At 46.7% G+C, this 24,213-nt stretch overlaps 1 protein-coding gene across 1 annotated transcript in view; it reads right to left on the reverse strand.

Annotated features, from left to right (window-relative positions):
• Positions 1 to 24,213, reverse strand: part of MCCC1 (methylcrotonyl-CoA carboxylase subunit 1) — a 42,556-nt gene that overhangs the window by 17,706 nt on the left and 637 nt on the right. The window contains exons 2-12 of the mRNA XM_066601599.1: positions 20,719 to 20,762; positions 20,076 to 20,215; positions 17,809 to 17,904; positions 17,112 to 17,233; positions 16,890 to 17,037; positions 15,879 to 16,000; positions 15,308 to 15,419; positions 14,173 to 14,254; positions 11,901 to 12,028; positions 10,298 to 10,481; positions 1,490 to 1,599 (exon numbers count right to left, since the gene is read on the reverse strand). Of these exons, the coding sequence (XP_066457696.1) occupies positions 1,490 to 1,599; positions 10,298 to 10,481; positions 11,901 to 12,028; positions 14,173 to 14,254; positions 15,308 to 15,419; positions 15,879 to 16,000; positions 16,890 to 17,037; positions 17,112 to 17,233; positions 17,809 to 17,904; positions 20,076 to 20,215; positions 20,719 to 20,762 (1,288 nt within the window). The remainder of the gene's footprint in view (positions 1 to 1,489; positions 1,600 to 10,297; positions 10,482 to 11,900; positions 12,029 to 14,172; positions 14,255 to 15,307; positions 15,420 to 15,878; positions 16,001 to 16,889; positions 17,038 to 17,111; positions 17,234 to 17,808; positions 17,905 to 20,075; positions 20,216 to 20,718; positions 20,763 to 24,213) is intronic.

The following is a 24,213-nucleotide window of genomic DNA, read 5'->3' on the forward strand; positions in this document are numbered from 1 at the left end:
TATCATTGCCAGCGCTCAATCCAATCACAGCACTGACGGTGGGGATTTCAAAACCAAGCCGGGGAGAAGACTGAAACAGCTTACCGCACCGCCGGGGAGAGCATCGTGCCGGTAACAGACACCGGCTGGGTGGGGAGTATTGAGGTTTTTTTTGTTTTATTTTTTTACCTCCCTCGAGTATAACCCGGGGGGGGGGGGGGGGGGCTTTTTCAGCACAATTTTCTGCGCTGAAAAACTCGGCTTATACTCAAGTATATACATTATATCTTTATATAGGTCATGTGACATGGTGTTTGCTATTTAATGGAGTCACACTTGCTGACCATCACCTCAAAACAAGCATCAGGGTGCAGTGCAATATTATTTATGGGTATGTAGCTTTGCTGTATGATTTCATTTGCACTTTGGGCCAGATATTGTATTACCTATAGACATTGTTGTGCATGTGTTTATATTACAGTTATTGACCATGGACCCTACGCCCTGCTGATATAATATGGCTATTACCTTGTAGTATGCAGGTGTCTTGTCATTTTTGTGTATTTTAAACTTTTTAGTGATTAATAAATATATTTTTATTGTGAATTATGCTCCTTATTTTGCCTTTTCCTTATGTCTTTTGTAGCACTGCCTAGTTACTGTCTTTTACGGGAGAGGGGGGCGGAGGGAGTATACAGCTCAGACAATGTGCCTAGCCCATTATTTTTGTTGCCCGTTTTCATTTTGTATATAAATATTCCAGGTGTTTGCAGACAAGCAAATTCTGGTAAATCAGTTGCATCAGGTGCACCTTGGTATCTTTTCAGCATCCCCAAGATTTTATCTGCTTTAGCAGTGGCAGACTGTCTCTAGTTGCTGTTATCCAAGTATTTTCTACATCCTTTAGTATGATGGGACAACAGCAGTTTAAAATCAATGAAAAGCTTTATGCAGCGTTAGATATAATTTACAATATAATGTAATAGCTCATGTTTCTTTGTAGTATTATGCATCAATTGGAACAATAGTCCAGTTTTAATAAGCTAAACCAATATATTAAAAGGAGTTATCCAAAAATCTAAAGCCATCCCCTATGATCCCATGTCCTCACTGCAGGTAGGGAACGGAGGGATAGTAAGCCCTTCAGTGAGGAGCAATGGGGAGGAGATTAAATGGAGAGGCAGTAGCACATGCATAGTGCCGCTCTATTCGCTTTCAAAGGGACTGCCAGAGATGAAGTACAAGCACTTGGCAATTGCCCTCAGCGCCATTAAAATTTATGGCGTGCCGGCTGCAACCAGGGCTCCATTCAGTTTGACATCACTGCAGGTGGGAGTAGAGACTCTACAGTGACAAGAAGAGGGGTAACATAGGACGCATTCTCAGGAAAGGTAGGGGTTTCAGCGGTGAGACCCCACCAATCACACAGTTATACTCTATCCTGTGGAAAAGATTTTAACATAACCCCTTTAAAGTATTTTGCTTCAAAGATTAAGGAAAATTTACTTACATTGTACTGCCGCAAGCAAAACTTTAACTTGGTCAGCGCTGCTTGCCGATCTTTTGCCCACACGACTAGTTTGGCAATCATCGGATCGTAATGTACAGAGACTTCATCACCTTTCATTTATGAACACAGAGAAAGCAGAATATTGATGTTTAAGATATAGAATAACTCAAAGAAAGAAAACGGTAAAATGGTCAATTTTTACTACAGTTTGCCATACATTTGTTTCACGTTTTACATGCAATAAAGGTAATGCATTGTATTAGTTTGCGATAAACTAATATTTTCCGGCATATAAAATGAATGGCCTAATTTAAGATAAACCATCATTGTGATATTCTATGGAGTTCGGAACTCAGATAAGAGCAGAAAGAAAAAGTAAAAATGGACTTTACTACTGGATACAGAGCTGCTCTTGTACATATGGCCGTGTCTGGTACTGCAGCTCAGCCCTATTCACTTCAACAGGACATGGATGGTACTCCGTTGATTACTGACAGAGGGAGTTTAACCTCACAGTAACAAAATCACTGCATGTCAACCCTTCCTTAATAAGGCTTCACTTATTACATAGAGCTTGGAATATGAATCAATTGTAGAGTTAATTATGCTGTACAACAGTTTATAGCAGCAGGATATTGGGGGTACGGTTTTGCTACTGAGATTTCACATGTATTCGGATACCTGTGTGTCATAATTTGAGTGTAGATCATTTTAGATGTGATGCATTCAACTGCATCTAACTGACCCATGTTCCCTCATGACGTAAGCACCAAGCAGGGAAAACACATCAGTCTTCGGCTTCTTTCACATAAGCACATATCGGCCGTCCGTTTTCACGGCCGGACGATATGCTCTGTGATCTCATGCATTGGATGTCAATGCATCAGATCACACGGGCGTATTTCTGAGACGTAAAAACGCCCGACAAAACCAATATAGCGCCAGGCGTTTTAACGTCGGGTCTAAAAGATAGTCCTGGAACTATCTTTTGGGCTGGGAATACGCCCGCCCTCTCCCCACCCCTTGTCCATAGCCATCAATAAGAGGAGGCAGGGCAGACATTAAAAATGTACATCCGGGGGCGTGTCCAGCAGCCATGCTGTGAGGTCGCACGGAACTGGAGCTCCGGGAAGATCCCCACCATCCTGCACCCATTCTGACTGCCCGACTCCATTAACCTGCGGAACAACTCACCCAAGCACGGGGGAACATCTGTAGAGGACCGAGGGAGCTCCAGCGAGTACCCGGCGGCGAAACTCGGCAGACACCAACTTCGGGCCTGCCGCCAGAGACCCGGCGCCGGCACTTCCGGCTGCAAGGTACGGCGCGCGCTCCGCAGCTCCGATACACAGGAGGGGCTCGGCGGGAGGATCAAGACCCGGGAGAGGTGAGCGGCAAAGCCCAGGAGGCGGAAGAGAGCGGCGGGAGCCAGCAGAGAGCCGCGGCATCACGGCCCTGAGGATCCGTAGACCTCCCGCGGCGTAAAGAGGGAGGCGGGGCCCCGGTGGGGGATAGACGCCGCTCGACCGGCGCTGCATCCCGGAGCAGACAGCCCGGCGTGGGAGGCCCTGGTGGGGGACGGCGGGACACCGAGGGGGGAGAGAGGAGCCACCGCAGACTCCACCAGATTGCCCCCCCTGGACACCAGAGAGCGAGAGGGATACGTCCCCTCCCCCCCAGCTCCAACAGCAGCCCTGCACGAGAGGCACACTAAAGGCCTGCCAAGCACCCCATAAAGGGAATACCCCTGAAACGGGTGGGCATCCCATAACAGGGACTTGCTAGCAACCTGCACCTGCCCATTATAAAGTGCACAGTGGAACCCCCTTCACATGGACATTACTGCAGCCCGGAACGGGCGTATGACACCAAATCATATAAGGGGCCTGCCAGCTACCACACAGCGACAACAACACTAAAGCGGGTAATTAACCCACAACCAGCATTGCTGGCAACCTACACCCCACGTGCCCAGACATCCTCTAGCCTGGTACGGGCAACCACTAAGCGGCCGCCTACAACGCCTACCCGTAAACGCATCGCCATTGCAACGGACACACAACCCGCGCTTTTCTCGGCAAAAGAGGTGCCGGTACACGATCAGGGAGGCATTGGCACCCCACCAAAACACAGAACGCCAAGTGAACTCCGACCACTATAACCGTTGCCTATATAACCTAAAGAGACCCTCAACGGCAAGCCCGACCGCGATAAAGAGCAAATATTGAATACACAACTGAAAACCAGCCAAAACCAAGCAGGTTGACAACCTCTTTATCCCAAGCCGCTCGCTCCACAGCAGCGGAGTGTATTTATACATCTCAAACCCTCGTCAGCAAGGAAATTTTCCATAGCTCTCTCAGGGCATAAAGACCGCAAACATACCACCGCCCTCCTCCTCCCGTCGGCGGGGAAGCCGCAAATCGTCCAGGATGAGCCGAAATACCCCTCCACCGATAACAGAGCGCCTTAAGGCCTACGCACTCGATCCAACAACAGATACCCCACGTCGACCACCCAGACCAGATGAAGACGCGAACGGGGCCTCTGGCTCAGCAATATCCCCAGAGACAGAAAGGGAACCAACGCTCAGACAAGTCACAGCGCAGCTCCTAGAGGCTATACAGACCAGCACCACCTCCTTAACCGGGAAAATTGAGGAGGTTAAAATAGATGTAGGCCTGATACGGCAAGACATGCAAAATCTCAGAAGCAGAGTGGGGGAGGCCGAGACACGTATATCGCAACTCGAAGACACCATGGCGCCAATACCAGATAAACTTACAGAACTTGACAAAGCAGCTAATACCTGGTTCCAGCGAGCGGATGATCTGGAAAACAGACTGCGCAGAAATAATCTTCGGATAATTGGACTACCGGAACGCGCTGAGGGCCAAGACCCCTGCTCATTTATGGAAACATGGCTGAAAGAACTTTTGCCAGAGGCCAAATTTACAGCGGCCTTTGCCATCGAGCGGGCCCATAGGGTCCCGGGCCGCCCCCTACCTCCAGGAGCCCCCCCCAAGACCGATGCTGGCAAGACTCCTGAGCAGCAAGGATCGAGATATAGCCCTTCAGGCCGCAAGGCGGGCACAGAACCTCCAGTTCCAGAACGCTAACATTTCTCTTTTCCCAGATTTTTCGGCTGCCCTGCAGAAAACCAGAGCATCCTTCGTAGCAGTCAAGCACCGCCTGAGAGAGGCCGCCATACCATACTCTATGGTGTATCCGGCCCGCCTGCGTGTGGCCCACAATGAACGAACTACTTTCTTCTCCACTCCAGAGGAAGCCGAGGATTGGCTTAACCGCATGCCAAGATCACCCAGACGCCAATGATCATCGAACAGGTCTGCCCTGGGAGGGGGGGGGGGGGGGGGGGGGAGGGGGACGATGGACTTGGACTTCCAAACTTGGCCAATCTACAACTTCACATAATTTCTAAGAACCCACACGTATACACCTGCATTTGACTTCTGTCTGGCTCTCTCCTTCCCACCCCCTCGCTATTATACTCCCCTGTCCTTCTGGGCGCCGGGGTGCCAACGACCTTCTGGAGGGCCCAACCCCGGGGGGGGGGGGGGGGGGGCGAGCCTGAGACACTTGACTGTGGTCGGTATTACATCCCTCCATGACTCCCCAAGAGAGTCCAAACTTGGTCAATCTACTGCTTCATATAATCTCTAAGAACCCACACGTATACACCTGCATTTGACTCCTGGCTGGCTCTCTCCTTCCCTCCCCTTGCTATTATACTCCCCTGTCCTTCTGGACGCCGGGGTGCCAACGACCTTCTGGAGGGCCCGGCCCTGGGAGGGGGGGGGGGGGAGGGTGAGAGCCTGAGACGCTTGACCGTAGTCGGTGTTGCGTCTCTCCATGCCTCCCAAGAGAGTGTGGGGACATGCTTGAGTATGCCCCCGTCCTGTCCCCGCTCTCCCCTCTACTCCCCACTGGTGGCCTCCCACTTCCCTACACACTACCATATAGAGATGTGACCTCGAGTTCTTCCCCCTTTTTTTTTGAAAAGAAAAGGGGGACGACTACAGATAGAATTTACTGTATGCCATACTAAAATGTTTTCTGGTCTAAGTATGCATAAGATACTATAGTCGGGCAGAGAAGTCAATGTACCTGTGATATTGGGGGCCTAGAGTTCTATGCAGATTTAATCTGTCTGACTGTGCCCAGTTATACCATCGCGTTTTAGGTGCAGTCTTCCCCGTTATCACACGCACGTTCAAGTAATGTTAAATGTTATGATGTATGTAATACCCAGGCAATTTGCTGTTGATGTAATTACAATCGTTAAGTTTTGGACAAGTTTGTGCAGTGCAACACACGGAATTTGTTCTAATCGGAGCATGGGAATGCACTCCTCGGCCCTTGTTCGGGGGGACCTGGTGGCTGGCCGGGCGCGGGCTCGACCTCGTTCGGTGGGGTACACTCTCCCGCATAACCATAGAAACACTCGAGTTAAATGGCCAACATAAACATACTCTCCTGGAACGTGAGGGGAATGGGAGCCCCCAGAAAACGTTCTATGATTTTCTCATATGTCAGGAACCATAACCCCCACATAGTGTGTTTCCAGGAGACGCATATGATCTCTGAAAAAACAAAACTATTACAAAAACCATGGGTTCAATGGGCTATGCACTCAACCTACTCCTCATATGCCAGAGGAGTGTCCATACTAATCCACAAGCGGCTGCGGTGGGAGCCGGGACGCACAGTCAGAGACCCAGAGGGCAGATTTTTGTTCATCCAGGCGTGGATAGAATCCCAACCCTACGTAATAATCGGGCTATACCTCCCCCCACCAGCCAACATAGCAATCCTATACCAGGCGGCCCAATTCGCCACCCAGTACCCCAACGCTTCCATAATATGTATGGGCGACTTAAATTTGATACTGGACCCCCAACTGGACAGATTTGGCACCCCTGCAGCTCACCCAGCCCAAACCAGCCCCTCACCTCTGATGCAATTCCTACAGGAGGTCGGCTGGCGCGACGTGTGGAGAGTAAGACAACCGGCGACACGTGAATACTCGTGTCATTCCATCGGCAGGAACGCTCTATCCCGAATAGATTACTGTCTTGGTAATGCCAGACTGTGCACTGCAATAACACACATTAAATACCTTACCAGAGGTATATCGGACCATTCACCTATACTCGTAGAAGTTTCCACGCCAGACACGCATGCCCATAGGCATAACTGGCGTGTACACCCATTCTGGTTAAACCTATTCGGTACAAACGATAGAGTACCCGACCAACTTTCTGTTTTCCTAGAACTAAATCAATCAGCCAGATACCGACCCGGCGGTGCTGTGGGAGACATTAAAGGCCTTTTTACGAGGCGCTCTAAAATCGTCCATCTCATATATTAAAAGGGAGTCTTCTAGGCTGGAACGCGAGATGGCGTCCCAATACGAACGTCTAGAGGCAGACTACATTACAGACCCAACCGACGAACGCAGAGAGCAGTGGCTACGGCAGGGCAGGCAATATTTAACTCACCTACAAGAGAAGGCTCGCAGAGCCTCCTTCTTTGTTAAACAGAGGTTTTATGAACTTGGCAATCAGTCCAGTAGCCTATTGGCCACTCTGGTGCATCAAAATTCGGCATCGCCGTCGATACTCCGTATCGCGTCGGAAACAGGAGAGATACTCCACCAAAAAGACTTAATAGGAGCAAGATTTCAACGCTTTTATAGAGACCTCTACGCTACTGGACTCCATGTCACACAACAAGAGCTAATAAGCTACCTGTCTAACCTCAATTTTCCCACACTCTCTCAAGACCAACAGACCCTAGTAGATGCCCCATTTACTCTAACAGAACTCTCGGAGGCTCTTCAGGAAATGTCCAATGGTAAGGCCCCAGGCCCAGATGGCCTACCAGTAGAGGTATTTGCAAAGTACCAAGAAATACTCCTGCCCACACTGCTCGAGACCTATAATGCTGCCTATAACAATAAAACACTACCCCCCATCCTTCTATGAGGCTACAATTGTACTCATCCTAAAACCAGGAAAAGACGCCCTGGAATGTGGCTCGTATAGGCCCATATCCCTCCTTAATTCAGACTATAAACTCCTGACAAAAATGCTTGCCCGACGCCTCAATAGCGTCATTCTAGACCTGATACATCCAGACCAAACTGGATTTATGCCGGGCAAATCTACAAGAGAAAACCTACGCAGGGTGCAGGTAATAACGCAAATCGGAGCGACAGATAAAGCGGACTGGGCCCTGGCTTCACTAGATGCAGCCAGGGCCTTCGATTCCATAGAGTGGCCCTTCCTGCTCCAGGTGCTGAGGAGATTTGGGTTTGGAGACCGCTTTATCCAGTGGATCTCTATAATCTACAAAACACCATTGGCAGCAATCTCCGTGAACGGCACCTGTTCCACGTATTTTCCCCTGTATAGAGGTACTAGACAGGGGTGCCCCCTCTCCCCGCTTCTCTTCGCCCTGGCTATGGAACCGCTGGCCCTTATGCTCCGAGCAAGCCCCTTATACCACGGGATTCAAATCGGAAATCGGGAGGACCGCGTGGCGCTATACGCTGACGACCTTATGCTCTTTATGGCAGACCCAACAACTACCTTGCCTCATGCCATAGACGTCATTAACACGTTTGGATCCTTCTCAGGATTACAGATAAATTGGTCAAAGTCCGCCTTGATGTTAGTATCCACACAAAACCCCCTACAATCAATGGACTCACTGTGCGGACTACGAGTCTCTAGAGAGTTCAAATACCTGGGAGTTCAGATCACCAATACAACTACTAGAGTCCTAGATCTGAATGTTTATCCATTAATAGACCTATATAGATCCAAATTTAAAGTATGGGGAGCACTACCCTTGTCGGTCGCGGGTCGTATTAATCTGATTAAAATGATAGTCTTACCAAAGTGTCTATACATCCTGCAGCACATCTCCGTTCCAGTCCCGACTAGATTTTTCCGAACGATGAACTCCCTTATGACCTCCTTCATATGGGGCAACTCTCGCCCAAAACTTAAACTCTCCACGCTACAGCGGCCGAAGGACGAAGCCGGGTCGGCACTCCCAGACTTACTGCTATACTACCTAGCCGGCCAATTGATACACTTAAAATGCTGGCTGGAAAACGGTCCATTGCCCAATTCAGAGGCCCATCTGGCGCAGACTCTGAACACCTCTAGCCTCTGGCCGTTGCTGGAGCTCCCCGCCACGGTGAGGGGCAAAATACTGCCTATACATAGACTGGCTATGCGGGTCTGGCGCCAGGCAAGGGAGGTGAGCGGATTCTCGGATATAGCCGCAGACATGCCGTTGTGGAGAAACCCTGGGCTGGGTGAGCTGCGGTCGTTAACTGATCTAGAGGTATGGGAACAGCATGGGATAGCTCATTTAGGAGATCTATACAACTCTAATATCCTGCTATCCTTTGAGCAGCTCCAGGCCCAATACCAAATACCTCGACTTCACTTCTACAAATACCTACAAATCCGACATGCGCTCCAGACCCAATTTCCACCCACGAGTAGCACTATATCCCATTACCCACTAATTGGAATATTAAGATCGCAAGGGCCCCGCGGACTTATCTCGAAATTATATTCCCATCTAACAATTGCAAAAGCCACAAGGGAAATCCCCCCCGCTTTGACTAAGTGGAAGTCCCTGATCCCAACGCTGACGGAAGAGACGTTCCAAGAGGTGCTGGAGTCACCGCTGTCCGTCTCCCCCTCAGCAAATAATAAGTTGACTCAACTTTATATAGTCCATCAATGTTACCTCACCCCGGCGAGACTACATAAAATGGGCAGGACTCCATCCACACAGTGTATCAGATGCACCTGCTCGTACGCTGATTTTTGGCATATGATCTGGGACTGCCCGCGGATCCGATCATACTGGGACGAAGTCATAGACCTGTTATCCACAGTCCTTGAAATCCCAATCCCTGTCACACCAGAAATCTGCCTTTTTGGTATCCTTGATGAGGAGCAGTGGCAACATTACCACAGAGTATTCCTAAGGAAGGTACTGTTCATGGCCATCGCGATGAGATGGATGGACCAGAGGGGCCCGACCATGGCAATGTGGAAGAAAACCACAAACTCAATTATACCCTACAACAACATAATATACAAAGCCCGCAAATGCCCGGATAAATTTCAAAAGGTGTGGGGCCAGTGGTGTGACTCCTCGTTGACCTTGTATCCCCCGCAGCCGCTCGCATTAGCAATATCAGCGCTACAAAGGCGATAGTAAAACCCTCGAGGAACTACAGTGAGACAGGGGGACTCGGCCCCGTGCACGGTCAGCCACCCGGAATATCATTACACACTTCCCTTCTCCCTCTGAAAATAAAATAAAACACTTGGAGGGTCCTAGCCCCGTACCGTAACACGCCCAGTCGATTAGCACATCCCGATGCAAGTACATATTCAAGTGCCTAAGATAAAAGTCACAACAGACCTATGCTTTAAAATGGGCTTTAGCACAGCTATACTTCCCCCCATGAACCCCCCATTACCCTTACTCTTCCCCACCTTTCTATTACTCCTACAACACGATATTATACTGCATGCCTACTGTCTCTCCCTTTGCTCAGGGCCGGGAAAGTTCACCAAATATGACACAAACTGAAATGTACAAGCCCGATTGGCTTATGTTACATGTAAGACTTTGTACTGCACAATGTTAGTGTTTTCTTTTCTGTATTTGTTATGTTATTAACTTGTCAATAAAACGAGTTTAAAAAAAAAAAAAAAATGTACATCCACTACTCAAATAATGAATCACCTTGCCTAACTCCAGTCTCAATACGTGTAACACTGTCTGCTGGTGGAGTAGAGAGATGGAGGAGTGGGCCGGCCCCTGGCATGAAATTATTATTCGGATCTTCAGCATATATTCTAGCTTCGAATGCATGACCGTTCAGAGCGATTTCATCCTGAGTCAGGGGGATCCTCTCCCCAGCAGCCACCTGAAGCAATATTAAGAATAGGAAATTAGTGGAGGAAAATAACAGCAGTGTACATATATTATAATTACTATACCTGACACTACATAATACAAAAGGTTTTTATCTTGTTTTTTAGTAATGAGTAGTGTTGAATAAATTCAATCACCTAATAATTGAAAAACAAAAAAACAAAACAAAACAAAAAAATGATATTCACAACACTATGCAAAAACAATGGTTGGGTCTTGAAATAAAACATACATTTAATGCAGCTACACGGCACCCTAGCTGAAGAGAATGACCAGCAGAGTTCCTGCTATAGATTAGAGAACACAGAGGTCTACGTGTACTAATGAGCACAGACTAAAGGCTGATTTACACGCAACGAATATCGCTCAAACTTTGTGCAAACGACAGCTTTTGAACGATAGCCGTTGTGTGTAAATGTGTGCCTATCGTGCACTTACCGTGCTCTCCTCGTCCATCGCTGAGTTCAGCTCAGCATAAAAGCTGTCGTCCCTCATAACAGCGAAGGCATACTGTATGCAGCCTGCTGCCCGCAACAGAACAAAGCAGATGTATTTAGAGAACAGACCACCTACTGTTCTCTAAATACGTGCAAATGAAGCTAGTTTCTGACAAATTTTGAGCAATCATCCTTGCGTGTAAATTGACTTTAAGGTGCAGTTTCCGAGCTGAATGAGCAGTGCTTCATAGGGCAGAGACTGATACCCTCTACTCCTAGATTGTAGTGTGCGACTTACCCCAGTCTAGTATTTGTACAGGTTCCACTTTTGTTTTTCTGGCTTCAAACCATCAGCCACAAGGTCAACGTTTTGCTACTGCATTAAATTAACCTTTATCAAGAAGGAGTAAACTAATGGATATGTTGAGAGCAGAAGATAACCAGAGAGAATTGTTGGTGGAGGAACAAAATACAACTTTTACTATAAGAATTAACATGTCAATTCTTTAGCCGCAGCACAGATTCCACAATGTGTCCTGCAGGAACTACAGCATGGATTTCAATTGAATGCTAAAATGGTGCGGATTTTACTGCAGACTTTGGCACAGCATCTGTGGTGTAATTATGTTCTGTGAATAGGGCCTTAAGGAGGGTTCTTTTTGTTTTGCGTATATTTTGCTTCCTTGACATTTTTCCCGTGTAAGCTTTATATTTGTAGTCCAGTCTGTGAAATTAAATTTGCTTGTCAGATATTTGCTGAAGATATTACAAAAAGCTAACTGGCACAATATGCAATACTACATAACAAAGGCTGAAGTCCACCAAAACAACCTAATCATGCTCTCAAGCTCATTAATTAACTAGGAGCAGCTTTAAAACAGATAAAGCGAAAAATGCTGTAAGTCAGTAAAGGCAATGCATGACGTTTATACAGCAAGAATAGTGTATTTTCTCTATAACACCACTTGTCTCACCCGCAGTTGCCACTCGACAAGGTCAGTGCCAGTGATCATCTCCGTGACTGGGTGCTCCACTTGCAGGCGTGTGTTCATCTCCATGAAATAAAAATTGTGTTCGGAATCCATAATAAATTCTACTGTTCCTAAAAACATGATATTAAGGCAATTTTAATATAAACTGGGAGATAAACATTTTTTATTTCTTGTCATGTTGCTGTCAAAGATCTAGTTGCTCAGTCCTCATTAACATGTTGCGGCTGTGTGCATTTTCCTAAAGTTGTCTTTTTCAAAATGTTTGAAGCCACTCATTCATGAAGGAGGAATTCAACAAACTGACCTATGTATACTGTGGCAGGTTGTTTAAAGCCTCTGGAGTGTGCCGACTATCATCCAAGCATTAATAATAGGGGTGGGAAGATCCAACGCAGTCCAACTGCTAGGAGCTTATCATACATTGTGGGTAGAGATGAGCAAGCATACTCGCTAAGGGCAATTGCTCGAGCGAGCATTGCCCTTAGCGAGTACCTGCCCACTCGAGAGACAAGGTTCGGGTGCCGGCGGCGCGCAGGGAGCTGCGGGGAAAGAGCGGGGAGGAACGGAGGGGAGATCTCTCTCTCCCCCCTGACAGCCGCTACTCACCGCTCCCTTGCGCCGGCACCCGAACCTTGTCTCTCGAGTGGGCAGGTACTCGCCAAGGGCAATGCTCGCTCATCTCTAATTGTGGGTATCAACAATACTCTTTGTCTGGTACTCAACCTATTGACTAAAGGTGCTTTAATACTTAACGATTTATCGTTTGAACAAGCAAACATGTCAGAGTTCACTCATTTAAATAGTTTGCATGCTCACTCGCTAAATCCTTCAGTCTTTCACATTCACTGTATAAGTGAACGAGAGTAACTGAACAATCGGTATTTAAACCCCACAAGCCAATGATGAATTTCATGCTTGCATGAAATGAACGATAAGCAAATTAATTATATTGATCATCATCAATCGCTGGCTGTGTTTACACTGAACGATTATCGTTCACTTTCACTCATTTAAACGATTTATTGAATAATCATCGTTCCGTGTAAAAGGGCCTTAAAGGAGATGTCTCGAGGAAGCAGTGATTTTTTTTTTTTGCCCAGTCCCCCTAATTAAACATACATTACTAATTACCCCTATAAATTACTTTCCTAGCTGGTTTCTGCTTACCGTTCCAACTTATAAAAGTTTCCCCAAGATGGCCGCCGGCTCTTTCCCCGTCGCTCGCTGCAGCCCGACGTGCGCGCTCCCGAGACGCTGCCAGCTGTGTCTCCATGGCAACCGGACGCCAAGCAGCCGCCGACCGGACGCCCCGCAGCCGCCGACCAGTCACCCACCGCCAGGCAGAAGGTAACCGGCGCAGCCCCCCCCCCCCCAGCGACAGCCCCCCCGGCTTAGCGCTAGTTCCCCCATCACAGCGGCAGCCCCCCCGGCGCAGCGACAGCCCCCCCCCATCACAGCGGCAGCCCCCCCGGCGCAGCGACAGCCCCCCCCGGCCTAGCGCTAGTTCCCCCATCACAGCGGCAGCCCCTCCGGCGCAGCGACAGCCCCCCCCGGCCTAGCGCTAGTTCCCCCATCACATCGGCAGCCCCCCCGGCGCAGCGACAGCCCCCCCGGCTTAGCGCTAGTTCCCCCATCACATCGGCAGCCCCCCCGTCGCAGCGGCAGCCCCCCCCCCCGACCCATCACTTACCTGGGACGCTTCTCGGGGCTGCTGGGCTGGGCTGGGCTTCTCCGCTGGGCAGCTCCAGTTTCTGCACCTTCCTCTAACAGAGGAAGGTACAGAATGGCCGCTCCAGCGCGCTCCCGAGCAGTGACAGCTCGTCTGCGCATGCGCAGAAGAGCTGTAGTGGGGAGCACACTGAAGCGGCTCATGCTGAATGGAGAAGACCGGACTGCGCAAGCGCGTCTAAAAAAGCAAGCTGCCGGCGAATTTAGACGGAACCATGGAGACGAGGACGCTAGCAACGGAGCAGGTAAGTGGAATAACTTCTGTATGGCTCATATTTAATGCACGATGTACATTACAAAGTGCATTAATATGGCCATACGGAAGTGTATAACCCCACTTTGTTTCGCGAGACCACCCCTTTAAGAGCGCCACTGTGTCTAGTCAAATTGGATAAAGACCATGATACCCCACCAAGCACAACAGCATACTGACCATACATACTCTGGTAATATATCATCAATGTTGAAAACTACAGAACTGCTTATGAGATATACATCAATTGGCAAAATTATACATAAGACGTACCTGCACCCACATAGTTAACTGCTTTTGCAGCTCTCACAGCGGCTTCTCCAAGTTTCCTCCTCACCTCAGGACTAATTCCAGGCTAGAAGATTTAAATGCATATCAATTATAATTTTTGTCCCTTGGCAAGGATTATATACCCCTTTTTCCGCCCACTCAAAATCTACTGAAAGCTAAAAACGTCCAATATTTAGTAATGCTCAAAGCAAGGAAGTAATTGGAGATCTTGTGTACATTGCTGTCACAATTCTGTTATGTCAAGTATTCATTTCCCACGATGGGAAGAACAATCTCTTAAATTACGCTATTCTACATAGTAAAAAGAAACCCGACAGACCCATTATAAATCAATGGGATTATTCAAGATCTTTTAGAATCTGCCCCATCATGGATTCTGTAAAAATGCAAGCCATGATACCAATAGGAACAAAGTTAGACACAAATTCCATTTTACTATTTAGGAACGCAACTTTATGTTTATTGTTAGAGATGAGCGAGCACGCTCTGTAAAGGCAGATACTCGAGTAACTGCATACTTGTCCGAGCAAATGCGAGGGAGAGATCTTTCACTCCCCCCCCCCCCCCCCAACACCCCGCATTTGCTCAGACGAGTATGCAGTTATTCGAGTATCTGCCTTTACCGAGCGTGCTCGCTCATCTCCATTTATTGTAGTATGTAAAGCTTCATTTGCTACAATATGTTATAATGCCATATGTACTTTATATAAAGACGCTTTCTTAAATTGGAAGTTAAGAACATGTTTTTTAGAGATGAGCGAGCGTACTCGGAAAAGCACTACTCGCTCGAGTAATTTGCTTTATCCGAGTATCGCTGTGCTCGTCCCTGAAGATTCGGGTGCCGGCACGGAGCAGGGTGCTGCAGGGGAGAGCGGGGAGGAACGGAGGGGAGATCTTTCTCTCCCTCTCTCCCACCCGCTCTCCCCTGCGACTCACCTGTCAGCCGCAGCGGCACCCGAATCTTCAGACCCGAGCACAGCGATACTCGGATAAAGCAAATTACTCGAGCGAATAGTGCTTTTCCGAGTACGCTCGCTCATCTCTAATGTTTTTTCTTTGCACTTTTCATCTGACTCAATTATACAGCCCTCCAATATTAGAAGAGTAGCAGGCTTACCCCAGGTGCTTCCTCAATGATTTTTTGGTGTCTTCTTTGCACACTACAGTCCCGTTCAAATAAATAGACCGCATTTCCATGTTGGTCACCAAAGACTTGCACTTCTACATGTCTGGCACAAAAAGAGGAAACCGATTCAGAACAAAGTGTTTTTCAAATACAGGCCAGTTTTAAATTCTGGCATCCCATCAGCTTTCCTTCTTTATGTATTTGAAATATATCAGGGTTATAATTACTGCATTTATCAAATTAGCCCGCTATGATTCTCCGCTCGTGGACAGGGGGCTGTGCGTTCTATAGTAAGTCTGTGGAAAGCATTCCCTGCATTACACGACCGGATTATCGCCGCGGATAACGCAGTGAACTATTGCCTGTGGACAGGCAGCCTCAATGGGGCTTAACATTCCTAGCATTCTTTGCAAGATGCGTGGACTATTAGATACATTTCCAAAGTCTCACCCAATCTCCTAATGTACACTCATGGCTTCAATAGTCATAAGCATATACAGTTATGATGGTGGGCTGTAGTAATAGCCAAGATGGAATTAGTCCATGCAGGTGATATCTTTACCTTGGATTATCCACAAATTTTTCAATCAACATGACATCATCATTAAATGATTTTCTTGCTTCTCTTCGAGCGGACTCTAATTGATCCACAAACTCTGCTTCGGATCTTGCGATTCTCATACCCTAGATTTTAATAACACAGTATCACTTTTGTCCTTACATTGTTAATTACAGGATTGTGCAGTACAACTGAGGTTCTGTTCTTGTATGGCTAAGGGACACAATATTACAATGCTTTTACTTAGGCTTGTAAATATATTCTTATAGGCCCCCTTGCAGGTTCCATCACCTTATAGACCGCTTTCTGCACTTTTTACGCCTCGTTCACACGAGCGCTGTGGGCACGCAGTACACCTACATGCAAAGATCGCGGCTATACTGCAGTAAAGATCGTGTGAACGGGTTAATTCCAGCTACTTAAATTAGACCGTTCACACAATCCAAAGTGCATCTCTTCCAGCTCCCATAGGAGTCTATGAAAAGCACGCACTAAAGATAGGTCATGTTTAATCTTTGCGTGCCCTACAGCTTAGATGCGACCTTGCCGTCACATGTCCCATCTTTGTTAGGTGCGTGAATTTAGCGTGTCTAACATTCTTTCATGTAAACACTTTTCTATATGAAACAATGGTTTCCTATAGAAGAGTCTTCTGTGTGCGCCTATACTGCGCTCGTGTGAACAAGCACTTAAACATTCTAGATTACAGGAAAAATATACCTTTTTCCTGCATACTAAACAAGATATTAGAAGCCACTTGGGGAAAATAGAGCCATATCAGCATCTGTACTTTTATTTACTGAAGGAACTTTTTATGTTGCAACTGAGTCATATTGCTAACCTTATATGGCATACACACAACACAAATTATGTAATTGTTCAGTCACACAACCTTATTCTTATACAGAGTTTGATTTCATATACCCACAGGATCAAATGCTTAAGGTGGGAATAGGCTTGATTCAGTTAAGGGAGAGAGGGGTGGGGGACAAAAACACATAAGAAGCAGCTTACCTTACCACCTCCTCCACGGACAGCTTTAATCATTACAGGATAGCCTATCTTCGCAGCTTGTTCTTTAAGATGCTGGTCAGACTGGTCTTCCCCATGATACCCTTCTATGATGGGGACACCAGCAGCCGACATGATTGACTTTGATGTACTGAAAGCCAAAGATTATTTTACTTCGTGCTTCTAAAGTAGTAACAGAACCAGAAACTGCAAGCTGAATATTACCTCTTAATCCCCATATCTCGAATAGCAGAAGAGGGGGGTCCTATAAATATTTTATTCTCTTTCTTGCATAGTTCTGCAAACTCTGTATTTTCTGACAGGAAGCCATAACCTGGATGAACAGCCTAGCAAACAAAAAGAAGAAGAAAAAGAGTTCCGATTAATAAAGCAATATATCACTATAAAGGTAAATGTTGCCCCTACTGCTTAATTGGTAACAGCAAATATACAAGCCATCAGTTTGGTGAGAAGAAATATGTGGCCACCTGCTGTTTGTCCTCAGGGTGAATTAAACACAAAAAAATAATCAAAATAAGAAAATTGAGAATCCCTACCAGCGAGACCAGAGCTGTCATTAAGTTGACAATATGCATTTTTATTAAGGATGAACAAATCCTTTTCATTTTGTTGAACTCTGTAACAATTTATTGTGTGACAGCCCAAATCTCCCTGGCACATCAAACCAGTGTACTGTTTTTTTTTGCCCATGAGGCACACGGCAAAACTGTGCGCCTTTTTACAGCAAGTTACGTCAGCTTATTTCAATGCATTTTGTAAAAAAAAAAAAAAAAAAAAAAAAGAAACACAATTGTAAGCTGTAGGCACTTTTGCTGTGGCATATTTGCAAAAGCAAAGCCATTCGTATAGTTTATCACTAATTAAAGTACTATTACATAAAATTAAAGAAGAATACCATTACCTGGGCACCCGATGCTTTTGCTACTTTTATTATTTTGTCCATAGCAAGGTAACTTTGTTGAGAAGCAGCCGGTCCAATAAGATAGGCCTCATCTGCCTGAAAGAAAGTGGTGCGAAGTGTTAAAGATTGCAAAAGAAATCAATTATCCATGTAAATGTTATAGCTAAACAAGCAGCATACGGAAGGTATACAAGTCAGACTGTACCCAAAGCAGCATTGTACAACAGAGCAGACTGCAGCATCATAGTATGGAGATCTAAGGGCTTCATTTACATGACCCAAGGAAAGATATGCAGCCTATCCAGACTGGATGTATACATAATTTTTGCTTCGCGGCCACATCAATTATGCAGAATGTATGTATAGAACGGAGGATGGCTTCACACGAGCATATGTGCAAAATGCTCGCTGCAGCGTATTTGTGCATGAACGAGGTTTGCAGAGGTAGATGATCTGTGTGTTGCGCATGTCTGCATAGTACTGTACTTTTTTTCCCCACTCAAGGCCGCGATCCCATGAATAAAGGCACCACCGCATGCTAGGAAGGGCCCAAAACACTGGGGCACAATGTGAGACTTCTGTGAATGGAGATCAGCGATACAATTCTCATGCTACATCTTGGCACCAAGGGAACTGGATGAAAGAGCAAGAACTGTCAGATTTGCAGTCATGAACATCTCTAACTAGTTCTGCTCTATATAGCCACAACTCCTTCAGTTGGGAAGAAGATCCAAACTCACAGACGCTCCCATCAATAACATCTACTGATAAGTTAGGAGAATAGGATTAAAATGGTTGTCCAGCTTTAAACTACTGATGAACTATGCTCAAAACAGGCAATCAGCAGAGGTCCACCATTTGGGACCCCCACTGTTCAACTTTTTGCTGGGCCAATATGCCTGTGCATAGAGCTGATGTAAACAGCTCTGTTCCCACTGCAGTAGCCTGGCCAAGTATTACAGGCAAAAGTTCCCATTGAAGGGAATAAGATTTTTGCTGTAATACCAAGCTGAACCACTGCAGTAGGAACAGAGCTGTTTGCTTCCTTTACACATCAGCTCCACGCACAAGTGCATTGGCCTGGCAAACAGCTGATCGGCAGGGGTCCTGCTAGTCTGAACCCTGTTGAGATTCTATTGATGGCCTATACTGAGGAGAGGCCATCAGCAGTTTAAAGATGGAAACCTGTTAGCTCCTATAAGCCTCAAACTAAAAATGAAGGGACTCCCAGGAGTGGACATGCTGAGTGCAGAGATGTGAAATCTTCTACTTATTTTTCCTGCCATTTTCCCGCTGTGAAAGCTGCTACTGGAAGCATCTGGCAGACTACTTAGTATGCACATAATAGGACTAGTTCTCTCTTTCTATGCACACACTATGTAGTCCAAAGAATGCACTGACAACGCACAGGAGAAAGACAGGGAAGTAAAGTATAAGGCCCAATGTCCACAGGCAGATATTAATTACAGAATGTGCAGAAGATCCGCAGCTCTAGGCGCCCATAGGGATGCATTAGCATCCGCAAATAAATTAAAGCATGCGGATGGGGTTTTGTTTCTACAGGCGTGCGAATCGCACGCTCAGGAAGAAATGGCAACCTGCTCCATTTTTCTGCGGATCCCGCGGGACAGCTTCCCTTGGAATCAATGGAAGCCATCTGATCCATGGCACAGACAAAGCTGTCACTGTGGACGTGCTGCGGATCTGCGGGAAAGCAGGAGATTTAAAAAAATAATTGCACTGCGCATGCCTCGGGTACGTCAGGACGCATCTGCCGTGCTGAAGAATGAAGATCCGGACAGGTAAGAAAATGTCTTTTCCTGTCCATGTCTGTGGGCACGGCTGGATTCCGCTGCGGGATTCAGCAGTGGAATCAGTGCATGCCAGTGGACATTTGACCAAGGGTCCATGCAGAAGGACATATTCCCTGTCTGTGTATTTGACAGCATATGAATCCATTATAGCTATTAGGCTATTCACACGGATGTGTGAAGGAAAAAAAAACAAAAAAAAAAACAGATATACAACATCCATTGCCCACGGGGCTTGGACAGCACACAAATGGGTGTCCATGCACAGTTCGATGCAATTTGCGGCCCTGCAAATCGGAAGCAGCTCACAGATGCCTATGTGAATGGGGCCCTTATACTTACATCCCCAGACTCAGCCCCCATGCTCACATACGTTTAGCTCATGGGACACATAGGATCTGATAGACTCCCTTTTACTGAGATTTCCCCTTTATATTTTCTGGAATGAGACAATACCAATGAGACGTGCATGGAGTTCCTGTCCGCTTCACTGTAAACAGCCACAGATTGTACTCCCATCTTCTTGGCAGTCCGCATCACTCTGCAAGCAATCTCCCCTCTATTTGCAATCAGCACCTTCTCAATCTTACTTCTTCCTATGCAACAAAGCACAGATTAGTGTAAAAAAAAAAAAAAAAAGCCGTATACCAAGTTGCATTCGACTGGCGGTCCATAAAGAACTAGTGTTCTGTAAGGTTAAGAAAAAAAAAATTGCTTTAAAGAAAGTAAACTAATTGGGACACTGACGTAATAAACCAGCATCGGGACTCTCCCTAAATGACTACCTGTGTAGAGTAGGAATACAATAGCACAGTTTATCATTACGTCATTATTCTCCAATTTATGCCCCTTCTGCTATACCAACTTATATTATTCTATTATTTATATTATCGGGCCTCTTTCAGATAGCAAGGCCTGAGAGAGAACTTATCCTTTGCAGGGATTGCACGTCTGGCTTTCCACAATTGGATTAGCACCATTCAACAAGGTGGATCCGTGGCATCAAATATGCGAATTCACACAGATTTCCGCTATGGTTTTGCGCCTGACGAGGATAAATCAACAATTCTTGATCTCAGAAAATACAAGCATAGCATACCTGTAGATGCACATCTTAATGAAATAGAGCAACAAGTCCATGTCCTAAAATGTGAAAAACAGGTACAAGTTAATATATTAAAAAAAATACTAGTTTGAATATATATACACGTCTTGTACAAAATAATAATAATAATCCAGCCCCTAGACGGAGTTGTGGTTTTGCTGCATAATTCGGCATGCAGTTCCATCACAGGCAGATGATTAGATTTGTGGTGTGCTTAGATGAACGGTCTTGTCACCCTTGGCCTAGAATAAGGCTACTTGTGTCTAGGGACCTCTTTTTCCACTTGAGTAAAGCTTGTTGAACAAGAAAGCCAAGTCAGTCTCATCAGAAACCATGGCTGCTATGCATCGTGTAGACTATATGGCGCACAAAGAATGAGAGAGGCGGTCTTCTTATTCCATCCATGCACCAAGCAGATGACGGACAGCGCACAGCAAGGGAACAATGACGATAAGCCTAAGACATTCCCAGACTCAGCAGATCAGCTGCTAGTAGCCCATACTGTTAGGTTATAGGGCTCATAAGCTGCTAGACTCCCTCATTTGCCAGCACTACATTTCTGATGACCTATCCTATTAGTAGGGTCTGCACTGTGGAGCCCCAACAATCCGCTATCTGAAGAGGCCGCAGCGCTCGGTTGAGTTTTGCAACTTCTTCTCAGGCATCACGTTGATTCATCATGTGGCCTAAAATACACTCCTCTGCGCCCGTACGAAGTGAAGAAGCTGTGACATTCACTAAAGCCGCACAGCCTTCTTATACTGAGCGGCGTGTATACAGTAGACCCTACATGTCATGTGATGGCGCTTCCCTGTATTTTGGCACACGGGCACAGCAGCAGTGCAGGGACCTGTAACCCAGCTACAGTACAGATGCTGGGAGGGAGCATCACTCTGCTTGCTGAGGGCAGTAGGGATCATTAGGTGTTCCGGGAGTCAAACCCCCACTGGCCACATTATAGCAATACGTCATAACAATATCAGATGGGAGTGCCCCTTTAAGTACAAACATTCATGCAGTATTAAAGGGGTTGTCTCATCACAGGCAGTGGCTTTTATACTGAAGCTCCTGCAATTTGATTTTCCTTCTCTGGCCAGACTAATGATGATGGTGCCACAGAGCGATCCCTTTGAAAGGTTAATGTGATATGACAACTCTCTCTGCTACCGTTTGTTTACACTTTTAATTGCTTTACAGTGGCTTTTGGGGTGTTAGGAGAACAGTAACTTTACAATAGCTTAGAGGGGTATAAAAAAAATAAATAAAAAAAACATACCTGTCCACGATTCTAGTCTTTCAAAGGTTTATCTACTTGGTCTGCAGCGGGTCCATGGGTTATTTACCCGCGTGAATACTGCAGCCAATAGGAGTCCCGCAACAACATATCATCAGTGGCGCCCCAAAAGCCTGCCGCTGCTTCTACATCAGAAGCCCACGAGACAGGTTCACAGGACGTCACTGGGATAGAACACGGGTCACATACTATGGGGCCACGGTAATTACATGTAGGTCATGTACTTTGGGGCAGGGGGGCTTATTAGTCACAAAAATAAAAATTACTTAGACAACCTCTTGAGGCAAGTGGCACATAACCGGATTTGAATTGCGGAATCCGTGATCGTGATCCGTGACAATCTGCATCCATTACAAGAATAGAACATTCACACGTCACTCTGTACGGATTCCGCATGGTTGGCTGACATTGAAGTCAATGGAAGCCACCAGACTTGTTGCCCTTCCACAATTGACACTGCAAATAGGTCGCGGGTATTGAAATAAAATTCTGTACTGTACATGTCCGACGGCGCCCATTCGCAATACAGTAATTGAAGTGGACACTGGATTCCGCTGCGGGTTCCTACATGCAGAAACCGACCAGTCTGTGTGAGACCGGCCTTAGGATAAGATAACTTGCAGAAAGTTATCACACTCAAGGAAAACTTTGCTATATCTGTAGATCAGTTGGGCAATAATAATCTAATCCTGCATCTGTGACCTCAGAATTTTGGGCAGGTGCTCCTTTTAAAACAGCCATCAAAGAACTACCCAAGTAAGGACTGCTGACAGATCCTAGACAAAATAGCGCAGCACACTGCTGGTCATCATTCCGGAGAGCCGAGGACGGCAGTAACAGAGTCAAAGCTGTCCAGCAGGCGCCGTTGGGGACTCGCTGGTTCGCGCACTTCCTCAGTTTTGGCTCCTATGACGGACCTGAACAATCGTATGCAGAGGTCACCACTGCGAGTGCCACATACGGCGCGTCTGTTTGTTGACGCAGTTTTAAAGGTTTTCATGTTTTAAAAGTCATTGTTCCCTGGTCTGCCTAATGGAGACAGGGAACCCACGATCTATGGCTGTTAAAGCATAAAAACATAATACTTACCTTGTCTCCTATTGTTGTTGACATCGGGGGGGTCATCTCCCAGCTGGCGCTGCTCTTCCTCTTCTTCCTCCACGAGCCGCGCTGCTCCGGGATCGTGCGCATGCGCAGTGGAGAGGTGCCCTCTGACTGGAGTCAGGACGGGCCGCGTCTCCACTGCGCACGTGCAGAATCTCGGAGTTCAGCCAGGACAGACGGCCCGCCCACAGCAAGCACTGCTTGTGCCATGCTTGTTGTGGGCGGCCCGTCCGTTCACCTCGGAAGTGGCTGACGGACGGAGCAGAGCAGGAAGCGGTCATTTTGATTGCTCCTGCTCATAGAAGCTACAGAAGAAGATGCCCGACAGATTGGACATGCCTGGCGATCGGTCCTGGCCAGGCAAGGTCAGGACATTTTTTTTTCTCTCATGTCAGAGCCCCTTTAAACATTACAGCAGAACTGCAGCCGCAAAAAACACATACCAAGAAGAAAAGGCTTAGTTTCTTATTAAGGTGTATTTACGGACTGCTATAAAACATTTGGCGAGGGCAGCGCAGAGTCTGGCCGTCCCTCAGTAGCGCTCGGATACCTAAGAAAAAAAATACAGAACATTGGTACTTGTGGGTTATTTGTCACCACTTTAATAGGTTTCATCTACATATACCAGATTTTTCGCACTATAGGACACACTTTTCTTCCGCCCAAAGTTGGGGAAAGTGTCAGTGCGTCTTCTAGAGTGACCGTGCCGTTTGTACACAGACCGTGCGGACAATCAGGCGAAGAAACTCCGATTAGTTAGGAGAGCAGTTCTGACTCTCGTACGTACCGCTGATTGGTGGCAGATCACCGCCAATCGGATCCTCGCCTTCCTACACGGGTGCCGCTGGTTTGGACCTCTGCTGCTCGCCGCCCGGTACTATCCCCAGCACGGCCCTTGGGCGAGTTCAATATATTTTTACCCATTTTCTGCCTCTTATAGAGCAAAAAATACGGTATTTGTTAAAAAGAGAAGAAAAAAAACAACACAACTTTCTAAGGCTGCACAAGACTGGACTTAAATAGTGGAATCTGTGATGGTCACCCACAGAGTACCGCACACATTGAAGAAATAGAACATCCCCATGTCGCTC

The sequence above is a fragment of the Eleutherodactylus coqui genome, chromosome 1 (assembly GCF_035609145.1).
Source record: "Eleutherodactylus coqui strain aEleCoq1 chromosome 1, aEleCoq1.hap1, whole genome shotgun sequence".
Classification (NCBI taxonomy): Eukaryota; Metazoa; Chordata; class Amphibia; order Anura; family Eleutherodactylidae; genus Eleutherodactylus; species Eleutherodactylus coqui.